General features: G+C 39.5%; 1 protein-coding gene across 5 annotated transcripts in view; it reads left to right on the top strand.

Moving 5' to 3' along the window:
• tpp2 (tripeptidyl peptidase 2) overlaps window positions 1-24,273 on the top strand; it is a 125,145-nt gene that overhangs the window by 80,702 nt on the left and 20,170 nt on the right. For 3 of the 5 annotated variants that reach the window (XR_011886596.1, XR_011886597.1, XM_072263476.1), the window contains exons 23-26: window positions 176-254; window positions 1,210-1,248; window positions 18,945-19,096; window positions 22,904-23,000. Coding sequence is in view for 3 of the 5 variants with exons in the window: in XM_072263476.1 (XP_072119577.1) it covers window positions 176-254; window positions 1,210-1,248; window positions 18,945-19,096; window positions 22,904-23,000 (367 nt within the window). In the remaining 2 variants the exon portion in view is untranslated. The other 2 variants (XM_072263478.1, XM_072263477.1) reach the window with 2 other exon arrangements.

Raw genomic sequence — 24,273 nt, 5'->3', positions numbered from 1 at the left:
AGTGTTCATGCCATCAGGTTGGAGGCTAACTAGACAGAACATGAAATGTTGTTCCTCCAACCTGAGAGTGGCCTCATCGTGGCTCGTCATTGGGGTATAATCTAGAATGACTGAAATGTGAAATGGTGTTATATTTTTCCGTTTGCTAACACAAATCATGCCTGATTATTTCCAGGATTCCTAAAGGAGCAGGACCTGGTTGTTTCCTCTCAGGAACTTTAACATTGGCAAAGAGTGAACTGGGAAAGAAAGCAGTGAGTATATAGCTCTTCCAAACTGCTTGGAATGGCCTTTCTTAGGTCTGCAGCACTTTTTAAAAATATGATTTTTTTTTCCAAAACTGCGTAATATAATATTTTAGACCCGGCTTCTCGAAGTCTTCTACATTCTGTTCTGCTGCTTACTGGTCTCTGCTTTGCATGCAGCTTGAAACAGTTAAACTCAAGGATTATTTGGTTTTAAGAATGCGTTATTAGGAGATAATTTATTACATGTAGGTATAAAGTTGTGAATACAATGTTAAGATTTTTGAAAACTGCAGTTTATTAGTCTGTGGTAACATATCTTGCCCTTTGTATAGAAACAACTTACAAATGAAACACAATATATTAGCAGCATGTCTTAAGTAAAATGCCCTCAAAAGAATAAAGTCGCAGACTTGGCCTACAGTTACCAGCAGTGAATGATATGAGTAAAAAAAAAATTAGCTATAAATTATTTAAATAATTAAAAAATGTCAAAATACAGAATAGTCAGCAAATGTGGTATATTAATGTCTGGAAAATATATATTTCAAGGAGAAATAGTTCTTGATTTTATCTTTTCATTTACTTCTATACCTACATGTCTGTCCATTTTGTAATTTCATAGCCCAATTGCATCCAGCATATATTCCGTACTACAGTTTATCAGATTTGAATTTCAATTGTGAATTATCTTAACCATCAAAATAAAAATATTTGACAATTCTGGTTGTGAGGCAACATAAAATGTCATTTTAATGAGAGATTTAGAAATTATTGTACTGATTGGTATACAGATAATTTGATCTGAAGTTAATTCAAACTGTTGGGAATTCTTATAAACTTGAAGTAGGCAGATTTTTCCTTTTCAGAAAAGTTTGGGAACTGAACCCCAGTAAGATTAGTGAGGGTGTCCAAATTGTGCAGTGTCTGCATGTTTTCTTACAATTGTTATTCTGACTCCCAGGGGCAGGCTGCATCAAAACGTCAAGGAAAGTTTAAAAAGGTACTGCATTGTCATATATCACTATGTTACTTAATGTGATTCTATTGATATTTTACATTCTGGATGAAGTTTCTGAGGTCGTTTAATGAGATTGGGATTATATTCACGCATACCAAATCTGTTTTTCACATTATTTCCCTGAATGCAGAACATATGAATAGTAGTAAAAATATCTCAGATTTTGCCATCAAGCTGTTGCCTTTATGGGGAAGTAAAACCTAATGTTTGGAAGATATTGCAAAACTAAATTAGGAATTTATGTGGAATTACTGATTTGATCCAATAATTAATTAGAAATCAGCATTTCCTGAGAAAATAAAGTGAACACTTGTAACTTCACTCTTGTCAGAAGTGCTGGAAGCACACATGAGGCTCTTTGACTGGAAATGCTAACTCTGTTTTACTTCTAACAGATGCTGTCTGACCTGAGTGTTTCCAGCATTTTCTGTTTTTGTATCTGATTTCCAGCAGCTGCAGTTTCTTTATTTTCTTTAGCATAACATCCTATATGTATATATGTGTGTGTATGTATGTGTGTATATATATATTCCTGAATGTTGTTATTAATGGTGTTCTGCATGGTTCTGTAGCTGAGATCAATTGATCTTTCACAAAAGTGTGTGTTTCGTTTCTTAACTGAAAATGATATCATTGCCCACCAATTCTCAATGTTTAATTTTATCTACAGTTCATTTAATGATAAGACTCTACAAGTTATATTGTCAGCAGTGGTTTCAGGGATATAGGGTTCTGCAACTTTCTGGCACTCTTGACATGTTGACTGCTTGAAAGTATTCTGATAACAAACCGGATTGGCTTTGTAATTTTAAAAAAAAGTCATTTTGGATTGCATGATGTTTGTAAACATAGTCTCTATAAAGGTTTACTTAAAATATACTAAGTTACATATTGTGGAATTCAAAAATTTGTTCATGTAGGATGGAGATACTGATTTACATCAACCACTTTTTCCAGATATAGTGTTTTTTTAACCACTATTGTACTTCATACATCCGTTCCACTGTGATACTCCAAGAAGTCTGAAAGTGTTTGTACAAAGTCTGCTTTTTGTTCGGAGCAGATGACATGTTTCTTCAAAATGTTTCACTTAATTGTTAATTTATTTTTTAATTCCGATTCCCAAGCAGTTCATTTTTGGAATAGAATGTGACTTTTTTATTCTATATATAAAAATTAGTATTTAAAATGGGAGTCTTTGCTGATAATTTTCATTTGCAATACAAATCAGATATTAGCATCTTGATCCTATATTGGCACTAAGAAAGGACATAACTCTTCGCTGTGGATTAAGGGTATGCCTTAATCTACAGTTTGAAATGTATAATTAGACAAAGTTAGAATTTTAAAAAGCTATTGCTATTGCCTACTGTACTGAAGTTATTTTACTTAGCTTCTCGATGCTTGCTCAGTAATAAGACTATAGGGCATAGGAGCAGATTCAGGCCATTCAAGCAAGTTAGTCTGCTCCATCATTTCATCAGGACTCATTTATTAACCCACTCAACCTATTCTGCCTTCTCCCCATAACCTTTGACACCCTTACTAATCAGAACAAACTAGTAATGATATCATATAGTGTGCTATTAATTCAGAAATTAATTGCACATAAGACCATACAACCCCAAAATAAATTATTAGTATGTTCTAATCTCTGTTATATTAACAACGCAAATGCATCTTTGTGCTAGAAGTCATCTTATTCTTCAGCCTCTCCTTGAGATTAAAAATGATTTACTTCTCTTCTGGTTTTGGGAATTACCAGTTTGCTAACCAGGCCGGTGTGGGAACTGTAGACTCTTCCATGGGTGGTGGCTCACTGGGTGAGTGGACTGATAGTTTGAAGTGGTCTGTTCCTTTCTGCACGCTTCTGATATCATAAGATACAGGTGCAGAATTGGGCCATTGAGTCTTCTCTGCCATATTTCATCATGGCTGATCCATTATTCCTCTCAGCTCCAATCTCCTGACCTGTCCCCATAATCCCTTCATGCCTTGACCAGTCAAGAATATATCAACCTCTGCCTTAAATATTTGTGAAACCTTGGCTTCCACAGCTGCCAAGAATTCCCCAGATTCACCACTCTCTGACTAAAGAAATTTGTCCTCATCTCCTTTCTAAAAGGACGCCCCTCTATTCCGAGGCTGTGTCTTCTGGTCTTCGACTCTCCCACCGTAGGAAACATCCTCTCCACATCCACTCTATCAAGACCTTTCACCATTCAATAGATTCCAATTAGGTCACTCTCGTTCTTCTGAATTCCAGTGAATACAGGCCCAGAGCCATCAAACACTCTTCATATGACAAGCCATTACATACTGGAATCATTTTTGTGAACCACCTTTGAACTTTTTCCAGTATCAGCATATCCTTTCTAAGATAAGGGGCCTAAAGTCAGGTCTCACCAGTGCTTGATAAAGCCTCAACATTACATCCTTGCTTTTATATTCTAGTCCTATTGAAATGAATACTAACATTACGTTTACTTTCCTCACCATAGACTTAACCTGCAAATTAACCTTTAGGGAATCCTGCACACTAGGACTCCAGTGACTTTTGCACCTCAGAGTTTTGAACTTTCTCTCCATTTTGAAAATAGTCTACCCTGTTATTTCTTCTACAAAGTGCATGACCGTACACTTCCTGACACTGGATTCATGCTAGATTCTTTACTGTAACACCATGGGCTCTTAACTTGTTAAGCAGCCTTATGTGTGGCACCTTGTCAAAGGCCTTCTGAAAATCCAAGTACACAACATCAACTGATTCTCCTTCATCTACCCTGCTTGTTATTCCTTCAAAGAATTCCAACAGAGTTGTCAGGCAAGATTTTCCCTTGAGGAAACCATGCTCACTACGGTCTATTTTATCATGTGCCTCCAAGTACCCCAACTGCATCCTTAACAAGCCTTTCCAACATCTTCCCAACCAATGAGGTCAAATTAACTGGCCTATAATTTTGTTTCTTCTCCCTCTTCTTGAAGAGTGAAGTGACATTTGCAATTTTTTACTCTTCCAGAACCATTCCAGAATCTAGTGATTCTTGAAAGATCATTACTAATATAGCCTCCACAATCTCTTTAGCCAACTTTTTTGGAACCCTGGGGTGTACACAATCTGGTTCTGGTGATTTATCTACCTTTGAACCTTTCAGTTTCCCAAGAATTTTCTCCCTAGTAATGGCAACTTCACACTCTTCTGACCCCTGACACACTAGAACTTCCACCATGCTGCTGGTGAAGATGGATGCAAAATACTTATTCAGTTCATCTGCTATTTCCTTGTCCCCCATTACTACTTCTCCAGCATAGTTTTCCAGTGGTCCAATATCCACACTTGCCTCTCTTTTACACTTTATGTATCTGAAGAAACTTCAAAAAAATATTATAGGCTAGCTTACTTTCGTATTCCATCCTTTCCTTAATGACTTCTTTAGTTGCCTTCTGTTGGTATTTAAATGCTTTCCAATCCTCTAAACCACTAATTCTTGCTCTAGTAAATGCCCTCATTTTGGCTTTTACGTGGCTTTGAATTTTCTTGTTGGCCACAGTTGTGTCATCTTGCCTTAAGAATATTTCTTCCTCTTCGGAATGTTTTATGTACCATGCCTTCCAAATTGCTTCCAGAAATTTCAGTCATTGCTGCTCTGGCACCTTCCATGCCAGTGTTCTTTTACAATCAATTTTGGCCAATTCCTCTCTCATGCCTCTGTAATTCCCTTTACTCCACTGTAATACTGATACATCTGACCTTAGCTTCTATTTCTTAAATTTCAGGATGAATTCCATCATATTATGATCATTTTCTCCAAGGGTTCTTTTACCTTTAGCTGGCTAATCAATTCTGGTTCATTGCACAACATCCAATCCAGAATAGCCAGTCCCATAGTGGGCTCAACCATGAGCTGCTCTAAAAACACATCTTGTAGGCATTCTAGAATTCTCCCTCTTGGGATCCAGCACCAATCTGATTTTTCCCATTCTACCTGCATATTGAAGTCACCTATGAATATTGTAACATTGCCCTTTTGGCATGCATTTTCTATCTCCCGTTGTAATCTGTAGGCCATGTCCTTACTACTGTTTGGGGGTCTGTATACAACTCCCAGCAGGGTTTTTCACCCTTCCATTCCTTGGCTCTACTCACAACAATTCAACACCTTTTGACCCTGTGTCACCTCTTTCTAATGCTTTGATTTCTTTTTTTACCAACTGAACTATGCCACCCCCTCTGCCTACCTGCCTGTCCTTTCGATACAATGTGTACCCTTGGACATTAAGCTTCCAGTTATAATCTTCTTTCAGCCATGATTCAGTGATGCCTACAACATCATACATTTCAATCTGTAGCTGTGCTACAAGTTCTTCTAACTTATTCCATATACTGCACACATTGATATGTAACACCTTCAGTCCTGTATTCGCCCTTTTTGATTTTGTCTGCCTTTTACATTACAACTATCTTGTTGACTGCAATTTTACCCTATCATCAGTGTCTAGGACTCTCACTATAAATTACCTTTGTTTGTAAACCATCTACCTCCTCCTCAGCTCTTTCACTCCGGTTCCCATCTCCCTGCCAAATTAGTTTAAACCCTCCTGAAAAACTCTTAACAAACCTGCCTGCAAGGATATTGCACCTTCCAGTTTAAGTGTATGGTTGTACAGGTTCTACCTTCCTCGGAAGAATCCTGGTGATCCATTAATCTGAACCTCTGCACCAGCTCCTCAGCGATGCATTCACCTGCCAAATCATTCTATTCTTACACTCACTGGCACATAGCACAAGGAGCAGTCCAGAGATTACTACCCTGGTGGTCCTGTTTTTTTTCAGCTTTCTACCTAGCTCCCTAAAATTTCTCCCTAAAACTCCTCACCTTGCCTACGTATATCAATGGTGCCAATATGCACCAAGACTTATTACTGCTCACACTCGCCCTTGAAAATGCCATGGACCCAGTCTGAGACATCCCTGACCGTGGCACCAGGGAGACAATATAACAGCCAGGTGTCTCTATCACACTCACAGAACCTAGCCTCTTTTCTTCTGACTATGGAATCCCCTATCAATGGTGCAGCCCTCTTCACCTCTCTGCTCTTCTGAGCCATAGCACCAGACTCAGTGCCAGAGATCCCCTCATTAGTATCCAAATTGTGTGCTTATTATTGAGGGGAATGGCCACAGGTGTACTCTGCACTGGCTGTGCATTTCCCTTCCTCCTTCTGACAGTCGGCCAGTTACTTGTCTCCTGCACCTAGGGGTGACGACTTCCCTGTAGGTCCTATCTGTCGCTGCCCCATTCTCAAATATGAGACGAAGGTTATCAAGCTGCAGCTCCAGATCCTTAATGTGTTGTCTCAGAAACTGCAGCTTAGTGTACCTGGTTTATCTGGGATACTGGAGGTCTCCCAGGCTTGTCATATCCCACACAGTAAAAACACTGCCCCTGGAGCCACTCTCACTGTACTACTGTGCCCGAACAGATGAAGAATGAAGAAATAAAAACACAAAGAGAGAAACTTGCCAGATACTTTACCTTGCCTAAGCCTGATGAGTCAAAGCCATTCTAAAGACTGGCACACTCAAAAGAATGTTCACTCTGCTGGCACTTGCATTATTTTTATTCGCCTTTTCTTATGAATCCGTCTCTGTTGATTGAGTTGGACAGCGACCAGAGATACTGCTGCAAAGCTCTGCCTTTTAAATCTTGATCACGGACCTAATTGAAAAGGTCACTCTTTTTACGCACTCCTTCTCTGGTGATGGGTCGCTGCTCACCTCATGGCCATGAGGATCTCAACCCTCCTGTACTTTGGGTGGTCATGGGCTAAGGATTACCAAGAGGCAGGAAGGTGTTGCATTTTTTTGCAAGAAAGTTTTGAGCACATCCTTTAATCTTTTTATCTGTTTGCCAGTGACACACATCAAAACAGTGTGACGTTTCCTTGTAGGAGTTTGGTATCAAGCTACTAAAAGGAGTATGTGTGATTTGACCTGTCCATTGTTGTAGTCACTGAGTATAGTAACTCGGGCCTGAATGTTGCAGTGGCTTATTTAACCTTCTGGTGAATCTGAAGGAGAGCTTGTTTGTATTTTTCCAGTGCTTTGAGATGCCTGCTATAGTTATTCCTGGTCTCTGAAGCAAACAGGACGGCATGTACTGCTGTGCAGTACCCATGGGTTTTGTGCCTCTCTAAGGTGTTGACTTTCAAACACCTTTTACCTCAATTGACTGAAGGTTGTGTTGATGCATTGAAGTCTTTGGTGAATTTCATCATTGATGTCTGACTCCCTAGATATCAGAAGTGGTGGATGTTTTCCAGAAACTTGCCATGAACCTCTAGTATAGTACAGCAGGGGCTCTCGTGTAGTACAGTAGAGGTTCTTTGTCGTATGGATGTTGTGTTGCAGATCCTTCCTCTCTTGCGTTTCAGTGCAAGTGTCAGTGATAGCTTGGGCATGGAGTTTCTAAAGATGCTGGAAACACACAAAATGCTGAAGTAACTCAGCAAGTCAGACAGCATCTGTGGAGGAAAACAAACTGCTGACATCTTGGGCCAAGACTTTCATCTGGACTGGAAAGGAAGAAGGCAAAAGCCAGGCTAAAAAAGTGAGGGAAGGGGATTACCAGCTGGCAGGTGATAAGTGAAACTAGATGAGGGGAAAGCTGGTGGTCTGGGTAGGGGATGAAGTAAGAAGTTGGGAGGTGATAGGTAGAAGATGTAAAGAGCTGAAAGGGATCAGAAGCGGTGATGGGCAGGTGAGGCGAAAGGAGGCTTAGAGGGTAACCGAAGTGGGAATGGGAAAAGAGAGTGAAGGGGGAGGGTGTAGTAATTACTGAAAGTTAGAATAGTAAACGTTCATGCCATCAGGTTGGAGGCTACCTAGACAGATAATGAGATGTTGCTCCACCAGCCTGAGTTTGGCCTCCTCATTGCAGTAGAAGATGATTATTTGGGGCCCTTAATGGTGGTGAGAGAGGAAGTGGGAGGGACAAGTGGACAAGAGAGTCATAGAGAGCATTCCCTCTGGAAAGCAGAGGGTGCAGTAGGGAAAGATGTGTGTAAAGATAGGATCTTATTGGAGATGGTGGAAGTTACGGAGAATGATGTGTCAGATGTGGAGGCTCATGAGATAAGGACAAGGAGAAACCTATCCCTGTCATGGCAGTGGGAGGGTGGGGCGAGGGCAAATGAGCGTGAAATGGAGGAGACGCAGGTGAGGGCAACGTCAATGGTGGTGGAAGGAAAAACCCATTCTTTGAGAAAGAGAATTTCTCAGATATTCTAGAATAGAAAGTAGATAGATGCAGAGAATAGATGCAGAAAGCTGAGAGTAGATGCAGTGGAAATGGAGAAACTGAGACAAGGGTATAGCTTTTTTATAGGTTACAGGGTGGGAAGAGGTATTGTCAAGATAGCTGTGAGAGTCTGTAGGTTTATAAAAATATATTAGGAGATGGTCTCTCCAGAGACAGAGGAAGAGAGATCAAGAAAGGGGAGAGAGGTGTTAGAGATGGACCCAAGTAAATTTGAGTGCAGGATGGAAGTTGGAGGCAAAGTTGATTAAATTGACGGGCTCATCATGGGTGTAGGAAGCAGCACCAATGCAGTTGTCAATAGGGTTGTGTTGGGTTACCAGTGAAGGCTTGGAACTTAGACTGTACCACGTAGTCAATAAAAATACATAGCAGAGGCCCATGTGGATACACCTTGATTTAGAGAAAGTGGGAGGGTGCGAAATTGTTGAGGATGAGAACCAGCTCCGCCAGATGGAGGAGGAAGGTGGTGGAGGGGAATTGGTTAGGTTTGTTGTCCAGAAAGAAGTGGAGAGCTTTAAGGTTTTCTGATGGGGGATGGAGGTGTATAGAGACTGGCACGTCAATAGTGAAAGTAAGATGAGAGCACGTGAAGTGTCGCTGATGTAGGTAAGGAAGGACTGAACCAAGGGGTACAAAACTGAGTTGAGGTATGTGGACACGTTCAGTAGGCAGGAGCAGGCAGAACCAGTTAGGTTTGTGGATCTTGGGTAGGATATAAACATAAGTAGATGCAGGGACCCCTTCTCTTCTTAACTGTTTATCAGCTCCCTCTGGTTCCTTTCCTCTTTCCCTTTCGTCCATGTTCCACTATTCCCTCCTTGGATTCCTTCAGCTCCTTACCTCTTTTATTTATCAACTGCCAGCTTGTACTCTTTCCCTCCCCCCCCCCCCCCCAAACTTCTTATTCAGGCATCTGCCCTCTTTCCAGTCCTGATGAAGGGTCTCGGCTCAAAATCATTAACTGTTTATTCCCCTCCACAGATGCTGCCTGATTTACTGAGTTCTGCAAAATTTTGCGTGATGATAGTTTTAAGCTTGACCTTACTGAGCCTCCACAAACGTAAACATCATCTTTTACCTCAAACCAGCTGCTGGGGTCTAGGTAACCTTGGTTCTGAAGGGTTTCAGCCTGAAAGGTTAACTGCCCTAGGTCTAATTGGATGATGTAGGCTGTTTGGGCCAGAAGGGCCTGCTGCTGTTTTGTATCTCTTAAGTTTTTGTTTAAAAAGTACGACATTGCGCACAGAGAGGTCCCACTGTGCAGAAGGGATGATGAGGCAAAATCACAAGAAACAGTTGTTGGCTGAAGGTGAAATGTAAATAGAGAAGAACTTGAACAATTGCATTTTTTAAATAATGTAATTTATAGCATAAAAGGACTAAGGTTAAATTTGTGAAGTTAAGCACAAATTAGGTGAAATATTTTGCACTTGGAATTTTTGAGGTTGTGGAATGCAGTCACATCATTGATTGAAGCAGAAAACAGGTCAACATTTTAGACTTAAATATACAAACCCCATTTCCAGAAAAGTTGGGATATTTTCCAAAATGCAATAAAAACAAGAATCTGTGATATGTTAATTCACGTGAACCTTTATTTAACTGACAAAAGTACAAAGAAAAGACTTTCAATAGTTTTACTGACCAACTAAATTGTATTTTGTAAACATACACAAATTTAGAATTTGATGGCTGCAACACACTCAACAAAAGTTGGGACAGAGTTAAAATAAGATTGAAAAGTGCACAGAATATTCAAGTAACACCGGTTTGGAAGACTCCACATTAAGCAGGCTAATTGGTAGCAGGTGAGGTATCATGACTGGGTATAAAAGTAGCATCCATCAAAGGCTCAGTCTTTGCAAGCAAGGATGGGTCGTGGCTCACCCCTTTGTGCCAAAATTCATGAGAGAATTGTTAGTCAGTTCAAAAGGAACATTTCTCAACGCAACATTGCAGAGAATTTAGGTCTTTCAACACCTACAGTACATAATATTGTGAAAAGATTCAGAGAATTCAGAGACATCTCAGTGCGTAAAGGGCAAGGTCGGAAACCACTGTTGAATGCGCGTAATCTTCGAGCCCTCAGGCAGCACTGCCTAAGAAACCGTCATGCTACTGTGACAATTATAGCCACCTGGGCTCGGGAGTACTTCGGAAAACCATTGTCACTCAACACAGTCCGTCGCTGCGTCCAGAAATGCAACTTGAAACTGTATTACGCAGGGAGGAAGCTATACATCAACTCTATGCAGAAACGCCAGCGAGTTCTCTGGGCCCGAGCTCATCTAAGGTGGACCGAAAGACTGTGGAACCGTGTTCTGTGGTCAGATGAGTGTACATTTCAGCTAGTTTTCGGAAAAAACGGGCGTCGAGTTCTTTGTGCCAAAGATGAAAATGACCATCCAGATTGTTATCAACGAAAGGTGCAAAAGCCAGCATCCGTGATGGTATGGGGGTGCATCAGTGCCCACGGCATGGGTGAGTTGCATGTATGTGAAGGTACCATTGACTCTGAGGCGTATATTAGGATTTTAGAGAGACATATGTTGCCACCAAGGCGACGTCTCTTCCCGGGATCCATGCTTATTTCAGCAGGACAATGCCAGACCCCATTCTGCACGGGCTACAACAGCATGGCTTTGTAGACACAGAGTGCGTGTGCTTGACTGGCCTGCTGCCAGTCCAGATCTATCTCCTACTGAAAATGTATGGCGCATCATGAAGAGGAGAATCAGACAACAGAGACCACGGACTGTTGAGCAGCTGAAGTCTTATATCAAGCAAGAATGGACAAAATTTCCAATTGCAAATCTACTACAATTAGTATCCTCAGTTCCAAAACGATTAAAAAGTGTTATTAAAGGAAAGGTGATGTAACACAATGGTAAACATGCTTCTGTCCCAACTTTTGTTGTGTGTTGCAGCCATCAAATTCTAAATTTGTGTATGCTTACAAAATACAATTAAGTTGGTCAGTAAAACTATTGAAAATCTTTGTACTTTTGTCAGTTAAATAAAGGTTCACGTGAATTAACATATCACAGATTTTTGTTTTTATTGCATTTTGGAAAATATCCCAACTTTTCTGGAAATGGGGTTTGTACTTTATACTTTATTGTTGCCAAACAATTGATACTAGAACGTACAATCATCACAGTGATATTTGATTCTGCGCTTCCCGCTCCCTGGATTACAAATATTAAATATTAAAAATAGTAAAAATTAGTAAATATTAAAAATTTAAATTATAAATCATAAATAGAAAAATGGAAAGTAAGGTAGTGCAAAAAAGCCCAGCGGTAGGTCCGGATATTTGGAGGGTATGTAAATAGATAAATAATTGATTGAAGATAAATAAAAGGGTGAAGGATATGTGGGATTAGAATTTATGTTTATCTATTAGAAAAACACCATCAGTTAGATGGACCAAATATCTTGCTTTGTTGTATTTTTGTTTAATCTGGAATGTATTTACTTTATTAAAGCATGGCATTTCATAAATTTGTTATTTAGTACTTTAATGAAACAGGCTTCTGGTTGCATGAATAACATCTAGTTATCTCCTCTCTTCCTCTTTGTGTCCTAAGTTAAATGACAAAGTCACTAAGTAATTTTATTTTATTAATATCCCAAATTAAAGGTGATTTTTGCCCCTTTTTAGGTTCCCCTAGCATGTATTACTATCCGGCTGAGAAGGCAGGAAAGCAGCCTGTTCCCAGGGCTCTTCAATTGCTGCTTTGTCACAGTTGCTAGGGCGTGCAGGTAGTGACATGTCATGTTTTTGTTTTGTCTTGTCTTGGTATTGTCTTTTTATTTGACCCCTCCTACCTTCCTGTGTTCTTGCCGTATATCAGCTCCCACTTCTAAGTATGTCCATCATCACCTTGGACAGCTTACGGTCTGAAATGGCCACCTGGAAGTTCACAGATATGAATATTGACCCAACAATTGTTACTACAGACAGATTATAGGTTGAGTGCTAAATGAATCAGATAATGTAGGAGACATTAATAACAGAAAAAGTTCCCTGGAGAAGGCTTTTTCAAGTAGGAGTAGGAGTAGAAGTAACTGGTTGTGCTAAATCAGGACATGGAATCATGATTCACGTAAAATCTGGCCAGAACAAAAATTCCTAACCAAGTTTTAAAAACATTCAGGAACAGAGGGATTTTGTTGTACAAGTCCAATGATCCCTAGGGGTAACACCATAGGTAGATAAGGTGATGATGAAGGAATACGTGATACCACCTCTTATTAAACCTGGTGAGACAGAGCTGTGTACATTCTTGGTTGCCACACTATGCGAATGACATGATTGCTCTAGAATGGTTGGAAAGGTGATTCACCAGAGTAGACCATTTAAATTATGAAGTGAGATTGGATAGGCTGGGTTTGTTTTGATCGAGTGGGAGCCAGATGAGGGATGTTACACAATTATAAGGAGCCTGGTCTGTACAGATGGTAGAAAACTTCTACCCAAAGCAGAGGTACCTAAAATTAGACTAGATAGAATGAGGGGTCCTGAGGCAATTTCTTTTCACTAAAAGGCTGGTAGAATCTGGAATATATTGCATGAGTGGAGGCAGATGCTCATACAACATCTTAAAATGTATTAAGCCATACATGTAACTGTTGAAGATTATGGACCTGTGCTGTTAATGCCATATTAGTTTAGTAATGATTACAAATGCATAATGGGCTAAAAGGCCTGTTTCTTGTGCTGTATGACTCTGTAACTACGCCATGAAATCTTCAGGCGCATTTATAAATTCCTAGTAATAATCATTTGAGAAATATGCGTAATCCATGCCACTGTACAGATGATGTGCACTAGTGCTATTAAATTTTCATGTAGATATACAGATTCACATTTTCTTAAAACTCCTTTTTTGAAATTTGACATTATTAAATGTTCTTATTTATGGAACTTATATAGTTACTAACAGACGCCAAGGCACCACTGTAACATTAAGTTGATGTTAAAATGTACTTGGCTGAATTAGGCAGTGCCAGATAACAAGCTTTTTAGGAAAGTAAAATGGATTGTTGGGGCGTCAAGCACATATTGGTCTGGAATTCACAGTCAGCAACTGGTTGACACAAGTGCTCATTTAATGAAAATTTACAATATTACAGGGAAAAAAAGGATCCAATCTGGAATCTGTGGCAAGTTTGTTGGCTGGGGCTCTGCTCTGGTGATAGTGAATTTGGAAACAGATGGAATAATTAGGTAGTGATTACACATTTTCCTAGAAAAATTGGTAATTAGAATCAGAATAAGGTTTAACATCACTGATCTACACCCAGTGCCCATTTTATGAGGCTCACCTGTACACCTGCTAATTAATGCAAATATCTAATCAGCCAATTATGTAGCAGCAACTCAGTGCATAAAAGCACGTAGACATGCTCAAGAGGTTCCGTTGTTGTTCACACCAATCATCGGAATGGGGAAGAAATGTGATCTAAGGGACTTTGACCACGGAATGAATGTTGGTTTCAGACGTGGTGGTTTGAGTATCACAGAAACTGCTAATCTCTTGTGATTTTCATGCACTATAGTCCCTAGAGTTTACAGAGAATGGTGCGAGGGGAAAAAAGTCCAGTGAGTGGCAGTGCCATGGGTGAAAATGCCTTGTTGATGAGAGAGGTTAGAAGAGAATGGCCAGACTGGATCAACCTGACAGGAAAGCGACAGTAACTCAGATAATCACGCATTACAACAGTGGTGTGCAAAAGAGCATCTGTGAACACACAACCCGTCGAGCCTTGAAGTGGATGGGTCCCAGCAGCGGAAGACCATGGACGTACACTCAGTGGCCACTTTATGAGGCACAGGACGTACCTAATAAAATGGCCACTGAGTGAATGTTGTGAAACCTATTGTTTTCTGGCAGCAGTACAGTACAAGCCATAGAGTTACTACTCGGTTACAGAGCATAAATAAGTAAATACATAGCGTAACGAGGAACAGTGAGTTAGTGTCATGGACTATTCTGAAATCTGTTGGCGGAGGGGAAGAAACTCTCCTAAAAACATTGAGTGCGGATCTTTAGACTCCCATAGCTCCTTTCCAATGGTAGTAATGAAAATAGAATTAGAATCAGAATAAGGTTTATTATCACTATACACTCAGTGACTACTTTATTAGGTATACTTGCTCATTGGTGAGGATCCTTCATGATGGATGCCAACTTCCTGAGCACTACCTTTTGAGGATGTCCTTCATAATGGAGAAGCTTGTGCCCATGATGGAGCTGGCTGACTCTGCACCTTTTTTCAGTCCTGTGCATTATTGCAGCCTCTATACCAGGCAGTGATGTAACCAGTCAGAATGCTCTCCACTGTGCATCTATTGGAAAATTGCTAGAATCTTTGGTGACATACCAAATCTCCTCCAACTCCGAATGCAGTATAGCCATTGGGGTGCCTTCTTTGTAATTACATCAGGATAGATCATCTGAGAGATTTGTGCCCAGGAGCTTGAAGCTACTTGCCTTTTCTACTGCTAAGTCCTCATTCAGCACTGATTAACATGCTGAGCCAGATTAAATTGGAAAGCAACCTGGTGTTCAGCTCACTCTTCCATTTCAGCCAAGATCCCCCACCTGAGATCATCCTGTCTGCCTATGCTTGACCCATCTTCCTCTCTTCTCACTCTTACCATCAGGTGGGAGATGCAGGAGTCCAGGTTCGGGAGCAGTTGTTACCCTGCAACCATTGGGCTCTTCACTTCCTCAGTGCTGAACTGATTCCGCAGCTGTGGCCTCCTTTTCGGGGACTTTGCAGCTCATGTTCTATGTGTGATTTGTTTACTTTCTATTATTTGCACCATTTGTTCTTCTTACGGACATCAGACGTTTGTCTGTCTTTGTCACTTTGTGATTGGTCCTGGATTCTATTGTGTTTCTTTGTTTTGTTGGTGCTTGAAAGAAGTTGAGTCTCGTGGTTGTATATGGTAAATATATTTTGATAATAAATTTGCTCTGAACTTTGAAGTGGTGCAAGAACCAGTGAGATTTTGTCCACTGTAAACCTGTTGTGGCAGTAGGCAAATTGCAGTGGATTCAGGTTCTCTCTCAGGCAAGAAATCCTTCTTTCAACATCAAACAAGAGAAAATCTGCAGATGCTGGAAATCCAAGCAACACACACAAAATGCTGGAGGAACTCAGCAGGCCAGGCAGCATCTATGGAAAAGAGTACAGTTGATGTTTCAGGCAGCGGCACTTCAGCAGTCCTGATGAAGGGTCCTGGCCCGAACCGTTGACTGTACTCTTTTCCATAGATGTTGCCTGTCCGGCTGAGTTCCCCCAGCAGTTTGTGTGCGTTACTCCTTTCAACATAATGGCTTTAACCTTACTTCCTATGTTAAAACAATTCTCCTATACTTTTAGACAAATTTATATTCTGTTCATTTCATAAAGAAACCATCTCTGCGCAGTTTGGCTTATTCTATTCTGTTCTTTGCATGCAGTTTGGAGATGAATCCTTTCAATATTGACCTTTTAAGCATGTGTACAGTCTCTATCAATTCATTTTGCAGCTTTTCAACTAACGACCAAATTTCTGTGCCCAAATGAAATTTTCATCCACAAGTCACAGACTTATTTTTGCATATTACGGCTTGAGTCTGTGCAGACCAGTTTATTTTGACATATTTATTATGTTAACGTTGTGAGACAAAATTCAGGGTTCCCAAACTGACGTCCATGAGCCTGTCAGTTAATGGCAAGAATCCATGGCATAAAAAAGATTGGGAACTCCTGGTATTTATTGTTCCAGGTAAAAATCTTATTTCATCTACTTTTCAACACTAAAGTAGTTTAAGGAACCTCAGATATTCAAGATTGAAATATTCAGTTTGAGCCAGAACATTAAAATTGAACTTCACATGGAAGTTATGTTTCATGGGTGGTGATAGGGGGTTGAGTTACAGCAAAAGATATTGCAGTGATGTTGAAATTTAAGGTGGTGATTATCCTCAGACATTTGGCAACAATGAAAAAGATCCACAATTAATGTCAGTCACTTGCTTTAAGTTGTTGCAAAGAATGAGCGACTAACAAAATCATCTAGTTTCTTATCAATACATTCTTTAGCACAGAAACAAATCTTCCATTGGAGATCAATGCATCTGGTTATTGATTGGTTGAGATTTAGTTTAAAGATGAATGGTGGATCTTGATTATAGGTATTGAGTTCATTAATTCTCCTCTATTTATTTTATGGATTATTCATAGGGTTTTTCTTGTGTCTAGTTTAATTTTTTTTAGTATTACTAGTCCAGAAATGGTGTTTAATGTACTAATTAGCACTTGAGGTATTGTCTAATTGTATTGTAGAATGTTAAAACGCAAAAGGCGGCCATTGTCTGTCATGGCTGTGCCACCTATTCAGATTATCCATATTTATGCTTGTGCTCTTGGTCTGTTACTCATTGCCGTCAATTTCTTTACAAAATTATAACAATGCATTTTCAGGTTTTTTTCAATACAGTCAGTATGGACAGTATATTGTGGCACTGAGACTCAAACCATATGTGAACAATTTGACACAAAGGGCCTTTTTCATCACTGGCCAACAAGCAAGGTCTTGCCACCTTGTCCCTTGTCCTATGTATGTGGTTACCTCAAGCTTTACATAGTCTGAGTACACAAATTTCAGAAGTTAAGGTTCGATCTGTACCTAGTGTTATGTAAGATAGCTGTACTCGTATGGCTGCTGTGTTGTACTACCAGTCCTTCAATGAACTCTTTATTTAGAAGAACACGTTGATGACAAAGCAGTTCAGCAGTTCTGCATAAAATGTCCGAAGCCCAGCAGACAAAGGAAATGGTATGTCCTCTTGGATGGTTCCTTGAGCAAGCTAACCAAGTTACTTGAAAGAATGATTCATTGCCAAAACTGTTAGACTCATTCCTTTCAGTTATTTGAATTTGTTATTAAATCTGCTTCAGTCACCTTTTCAATCAGATGGGATTGCTGGCTACTTTTAACATTGACAGCTATTATAATTTACCAAAGCTGATGTGTTGGGATGATAGAAAACCATTACAAAGCTGCCTTTGGGATGGAATTTGACACAAAATGCTGCTAGTGATCTTTAAGATTGTGTAGTGTCTGTTTGGTAGCTTTAGTATTAACTGAATCCAGTTTTTGATACTTTGAAACAGATATTTGAAGTTCTGTAAGAGTTTATAACTTTCCAAACAATATTTATATGATGAGAATGTATTCCTGTGTTTTTATTTCTATTAAACTAAACAAAAGTAATTATTTTTATTTTAATTATTATTGTCAAGGAGGTGATACAGGAGCCTAAAGGCACACTCAACATTTCAGGAGCAGGTTCTTGCCCTCTGCCATCAGATTTCTGATTGGATGATGAACCCATGAACACGACCCTTTTCCCTCTTTTTTTTTTTTGCTTTGCTTTTTTAATATACTGTGTATACTTACTGTAATTTATAGTTTTTATTATGTATTACAATGTACTGCTGCTGCAAAACAACAAATTTCACTATGTGTGCCAATGATATTAAACCTGATTCTAATTTTGATTCCTTTTCTAATAAGAAGAGAGGTGCTCTGTCTTAATGATCATGTTTATTTGTGTAATACCTTCAATACCTACATCATTAAAAGCATCCCAATGTACTTCAGTTAATTACCTTTGTAATAACGCAAGGTCTCCTACTGTGGACTTTCTTGTTCTTCACTCCTGTCTTTCTATCTCTTCCTTTCAGTTATGGGCTTGAAATTCAATTGCCCTTAAAGCCATCACTACTATTGCAATTGCCAACATCCCTCCATTCTGGTGTCACGTTCTTTAGTCCTCTAAATACCATGGCTGATCTACCTTGGATTTCAGTTCCTCTTCTGTGCATAATCCCTATTGTTGTCCATCTCCCTATGCTCCAACAATTTATCTACCTCCACCTTGAATACTTCTAATACTGTAGATGCCACACCTCTCAAGGATAGAGAATTCCACAGATTTGCTACCCTCTCCAAGAAAAAAATTCTACATATCATGGTTTTAAATGTTCTCCCCATTACTTTCAAACTACCTTCCCTCATTTGGGTTGGAAAACTGCCATCAGAGAAATGAAAGGTTGTAGACGCGGAGGAAATAAGAATGTTTATGGATTTAAATATAATCTTAAATTTAGGTCATAACCCAGCAAAGAGACTCCACAAAGGAAAAGATGAATATGGCTACTTTGACTTTTCTTTAAACTGATCCCATCCTCAGTTTCTACTATTTTTCTTTGTGGTGTCTTATCTTGTTTACACTTTAAAAAATGGAAATTTTATTAATTTATCATTTCTTTTCTTTTTTTGTTTTGTAGGATATGGTGTCTGTGCAGTATCATCTTATACCATCTCCAAATAAACAGAAGAATGGAAGCAAGGATAAAGAAAAAGATGTAGACAAAGAGAAGGATGTGAAAGATGAGTTCACTGATGCTCTTAGAGACCTGAAGATACAGTGGATGGTCAAGTATGTGTTTGTTCCTCGGAAGGTGTGGGTAGATCAGTAAGAGCTATCTGGAAATTTGCCCATAAATTTTGATGTTGTGAGGCAGTGTCTGTAGACAGAGTGAAACAGCTAACATTACAATGCTAGTCTGAAATTGTTGAATTCTGTCTCAGTCGCGGAGGCTACAATGTTTTTTGGAGCTGAGATGTTGTTCTTCAAACTTCTATTAGTCTTCATTAGAAGAGGGCAAAGACAGATCAGAGTGAAAATGGGATGGGAAATTGAAGTGACAGACACCCATAAGATCTTTTGAAGTATAAGGAGTCACAGAGTTGGAAAAGTGAACCAACTTTGTTAGGGGAAGACGGATCTGGAATCACATTAAAGGTGGAAATTAGGAAGATTAGTCAATTAAATGTGGAATATGTTTGGAATACTCAAAGGTAGCCTTTATTCAGAAAATTGGACTGGCAATTTAATTTTCCCAACGTGTCTCACATTTTTTTTGAAGCAGTTTTCCAATGGACTGGCTCCTCTTTATAATTATGTGATCAGATCTTCAAGTACTAAACTGCAAATACTTTGGAGTTCTGTAGCTTGATTTTTATAGCAATTATTATTGAGTAGTCTAAGGAGAAAGCAAACAAATTGTATATCTTACAAAATTTAAATTCAGTATTTTAAAATACCTGTGAAAGAATGGGTATTTTTTGATAGAAGTATCTATTTAGTACTGTAATGTTAGATGTGGTTGTCATTAGTTCATTTGTTTTTTTTTTGTAATTTTTGTTATATTATTGAAATGGACAAAGCAATACATTTATGGCTCTTTGACTAAAGAAGAGAATTTAGAACTAATTTCAATGTTGAGACAACAGACACAAAATAGACAAATATCACACATAGAAGATGTGTGATAATTTCCTGTCCAAAGGTGTATCATTGTTTCTTTTTATGCCATTTGTCATGAAGCAGTATCTCTTGATGTTACAAGATCTTTTTCTTCTCCATGGATAATCATTTGATGCCATTTTCAATATCAATGACTTAATTCAAAGATCAAATTAAATTTTATTATCAAAGTACAGCACATGTATGTGAGTAGGCTCTTTCCACTTAGATTAAGAGAGATAAATACGAGAGGACATGGCTTTAGGGTGAAGTGGGAAAGGTTTAGGGTAGGGGTCGCCAACCCGTCGATCGCGATCGACCAGTCGATCTTTGAGACTTTCCAGGTAGATCCCGAAGAAAAATCAAAAATAAATACACAGATACTGTTGTAATGTGAGCATTATAAAAGTAATTAGGATAATGGTAATATAGCAATATTTTCGCTAAAAAGCTGTTTGTAAAGAGGGATTGTTTCCGGGTTGCGGGCGTTTAGTTCCGTTCTTTCTGCCCAGTGCGCATGTGTGTAGTTCCCCCACCATGCACCGCATTTTCAACGTAGCCTGTGCTGCATCAAAGTGACCAATCAGAGTAGATAAGAGTACAGACTGTCATCAATATACGGCAGTGTCCCCAACCTCCGGGCTGCAAAGCATGCAGTGGTGCAACGGTAGTCGGGATGCGCACAGCACATCATTAAGAAAAAAAGCTGAAATAAACAAGCTAATTAATTAGGTGCTGCCTGGCACATAAATGTTGGCCCAGATCAGAGGTGACGCAATCGGCAATCGCTCGTGATATCCTGATAGCGTGGCGGAGGCTCAACGAAAGAAGGCAAAAACATACAAATTCCATCCAGAATGGGAAGAGGAATTTCTGTTTACCTTGGTGAAAGACAAGTGTGTATGTATGTTGAGCCACCAAACACAAGCACTGACTAAAAGAGGGAATCTGGAGCGGCACCGCAACACCAACCACCAGGAATTTAAAGACACCTACCCCCCAAAGAGCGCAACTCGTGCCTGGAAAGTTGAGGAGCTGAAATTGGGGTAATTGGGGTTGAAGGCCCAGCAATCGTTTTCCACAAAAATTGCTGCTCAAAATAAGGCTGCTATTGAAGCATCATTTCGTTTAAGTCACCTTTTGGCTAAACACAAGAAGCCTTTTACAGATGGCGATTTATTCAAGGAAGCAATGGTCATTACCGCAGAGACTGTTTTAATGACTTTAAAAACAAAAACGGCATCACAACCGCAATACATAATATACTGCTTGGCCCTGCAACAGTGACAAGGAGGGTAGAGTCATTGTCGGAGGACGTGGATATTTTTCACTACAGCTTGATGAATCCCTGGATGTAATGCAAACAGCTCAGTATGTTGTATTTGTCAGAATGGCTTTCCAGGATTTTACAACAAAGGAGGACTTCCTCACTCTTTTGCAATTAAAAGGAAAGGAGAGGTGAGGATATTACAATGAGTTTAAAAAAATATGTCCGTGAAAATGACATCCCCATTCATAAACTGGTGGCAATTACTACTGATGGGGCCGAGCACTGCGTGGTGCGCACGTTGGTTTTATAGCACTAAAAGTCAGTGCCTACTTCGGGTCAACTTATCTATGTGAAATTGCATTTTCACAGATGAAAATTATTAAATCTAAGTACAGGAGCTGACTTACTGACAGACACCTCACTAGGGTTGCCAACTTTCTCACTTCCAAATAAGGGACAAATGTAGCCGTCAAATCCCAGGACATTTGTGTTTACCCCGAGAAAGACTACCATGACCATGAATCCTTGCGCGGGCACCTGTGTGCGCATGCGCGTATGTGCCGATTTTTTTACCCCAGGAATCGGTTTTGGCTTAGTCTTCATTATTTCTACTTTATATAGGCTGTGTATTTATCATCTCATTCCTGCTTTTACTATATGTTAGTGTTATTTTGGGTTTTATGTGTTATTTGGTATGATTTGGTAGGTTTTTTTTGGGTCTGGGAACACTCAAAATTTTTTTCCATATAAATTAATGGTAATTTCTTCGGCGTAAAGCATTTCGGCACGAAAGGTTTCATAGGAACGCTCTACCTTAACGGGGGGAATACGGAACAGTTGGCAACCCTACACCTCACAGACTGTCTCAGACTGGCTGTCTGTAGTTATGAGCCAAGTTTCAGGGAACTAGCAGAAAGTATTCAGCCTCAGTCATCACACTGCGTACAACAGTCAATTTTTATTTATTTATTTTTCATGTTGAAATAAAATTATATAAAGGTGTGAAGTATTGTAATATTCTTAAAGAAAAACAGCTATGGCCTGTTTGATATGCTAGTTATAGTGTTTTCATGTTTGAATTAATTTGAAAGTTTGACAGAAGTATTTTGTGTAATTCAAATACAATTCGCCCAAATAAAAGGCCTCAAATTGGAAGTACAATCTGAGCTGTTTTTTCTCTAAACGATTTAGTAGGTAGATCTTGCCTTTCACGGAGGTCGAGGTAGGTGATCTTGGGCTTAAAAAGGTTGGTGACCACTAGTTTAGGGGAACTTCTTCACTCAGAGAGTGGTGGGAGTGTGGAACGAGCTGCCATCTGATGTGGTAAATGCGGGCTCACTCTTAAGTTTTAAGAATAAATTGGATAGATACATGGATGGGAGAGGTCTGGAGGGCTGTGGACTGGGTGCAGGTCAATGGGACTAGTGGAATAAAGTTTCGGCATAAGATTAGAAGGGCCAAATGGCCTGTTTCCTGTGCTGTAGTGTTCTGTGGTTCTTTGTTCTATGTATGTCACCATATACAACCCTGAGATTCATTTTCTTTGCCATTTTCATTGCTTTTCAGATATTGTCCGGAACAGTACTTACTTGGGAATGTTGTTATTGCTATAAGATTGTGAGAAATTATCTCTGTTTCATCAAATGAAGAAGTTTATTTGTTTGCAGATTGGACAGGAATACATTTTATGAAGAATTGATAGAGTCTTACCCTACCTATCTTCCTCTGTATGTTGCAAGACTACATCAGTTAGACAATGAAAAGGTGAGATGCAGCTGACTGTTTTTTATAGGCACAGATCATAGATTTAATCACAAATTCCAGTGCTATCTATGTAGAATTTGCGCATTCTCCCTTGACTGCATGTGGCTCCCCCCAGATACTCTGGCTTCTTTGAGACCATCAACCACCCGTTTTCACTAGTTCTACATTAATCCCGTTCTCCCTTCATTCTGTCAATTCTCCCCAGATTATACCATTCACTAACACATGTAGGACAACTTGCATTCGCCAGTTAATTTATTAACCTTACACAGGTGACTTCTGTGTCCATCTTACATGGGAGGGAATAGGAGCACCTGGAGGAAACCCAATCAGAGATTGTGTAAACTTCACATACGCATCACCTAAGGTCAGGATTGAGCCGGCTTCTCTGGTTTTATGAGGTAATGGCTCTACCAGCTGTGCTACTATTGCCACTGATAATACTTCATATTAAAATGATGAACGCTGCACCATATCACCAAGAGATCATGAAGTATGGCCAGACTAGTTCCTGGATGATTTCCTCTGAAAAAAGTGCAGTTAGATATGTTATTGCTTGACGTACTCGACTAAAGTTTAAATAGTTTCAGTATGGTGGTGTGACAGGTGCTGAGGATCTATGTCTTAATTTTAATCACCTGCACAAGCCTGTTGGAAACCCAACCTTTGAGAGCTGAATATGACTGAGAGAGTGAAGAATCTGTGCAGAGCAGGACTAGATGCTAGAACATGGACATTGTAGAGGAAAAGAATTCCTAAGAGGATGCATTGTGCAGAGCAAATTTAGGGTGCAGTTCAGGAAAGCCAGATGGTTGTGACTGCTTTTTTAAAGTCTGAAGATGAAAACACTCAACTGCTGAACTGATAACTGTGACATCAAAGTAGGGGAATGGTAGCTGCCAAGGTCATAGTGAACCTTTACAGTTTCAGATGCATGTTTTCCCAGTTACATATTTTGAATTGGTTTATTACTGTCACCTGTACTGAGATCCAGTGAAAATTCGCCTTGCATTCTGTTCATACAGATCACTGTGCATTGAGGTACCAGAAAGTAAATCAATAACAGATTGCAAAACAAAGTGTAGCACTACAGAGAGTTCAGTGCAGGTAGACAATAAAGTGAAAGATCATAACAGGGTAGGTTGTGAGGTTGTGTCCATCTTTCATGACAAGGTCGATGTGCAAAAAATAATACTGCCCCTCTTGCCGCAACGGAATGCATTGAAAATTCTTGGATTTGTGTTCAAACCTTCCACAAGCCCACTTCATTCTT

Source organism: Mobula birostris, chromosome 7 (genome assembly GCF_030028105.1).
Source record: "Mobula birostris isolate sMobBir1 chromosome 7, sMobBir1.hap1, whole genome shotgun sequence".
Taxonomy (NCBI): Eukaryota; Metazoa; Chordata; class Chondrichthyes; order Myliobatiformes; family Myliobatidae; genus Mobula; species Mobula birostris.
Note: the sequence above shows the minus strand (reverse complement) of the source record. Positions and strands in the feature narration are given on the sequence as shown.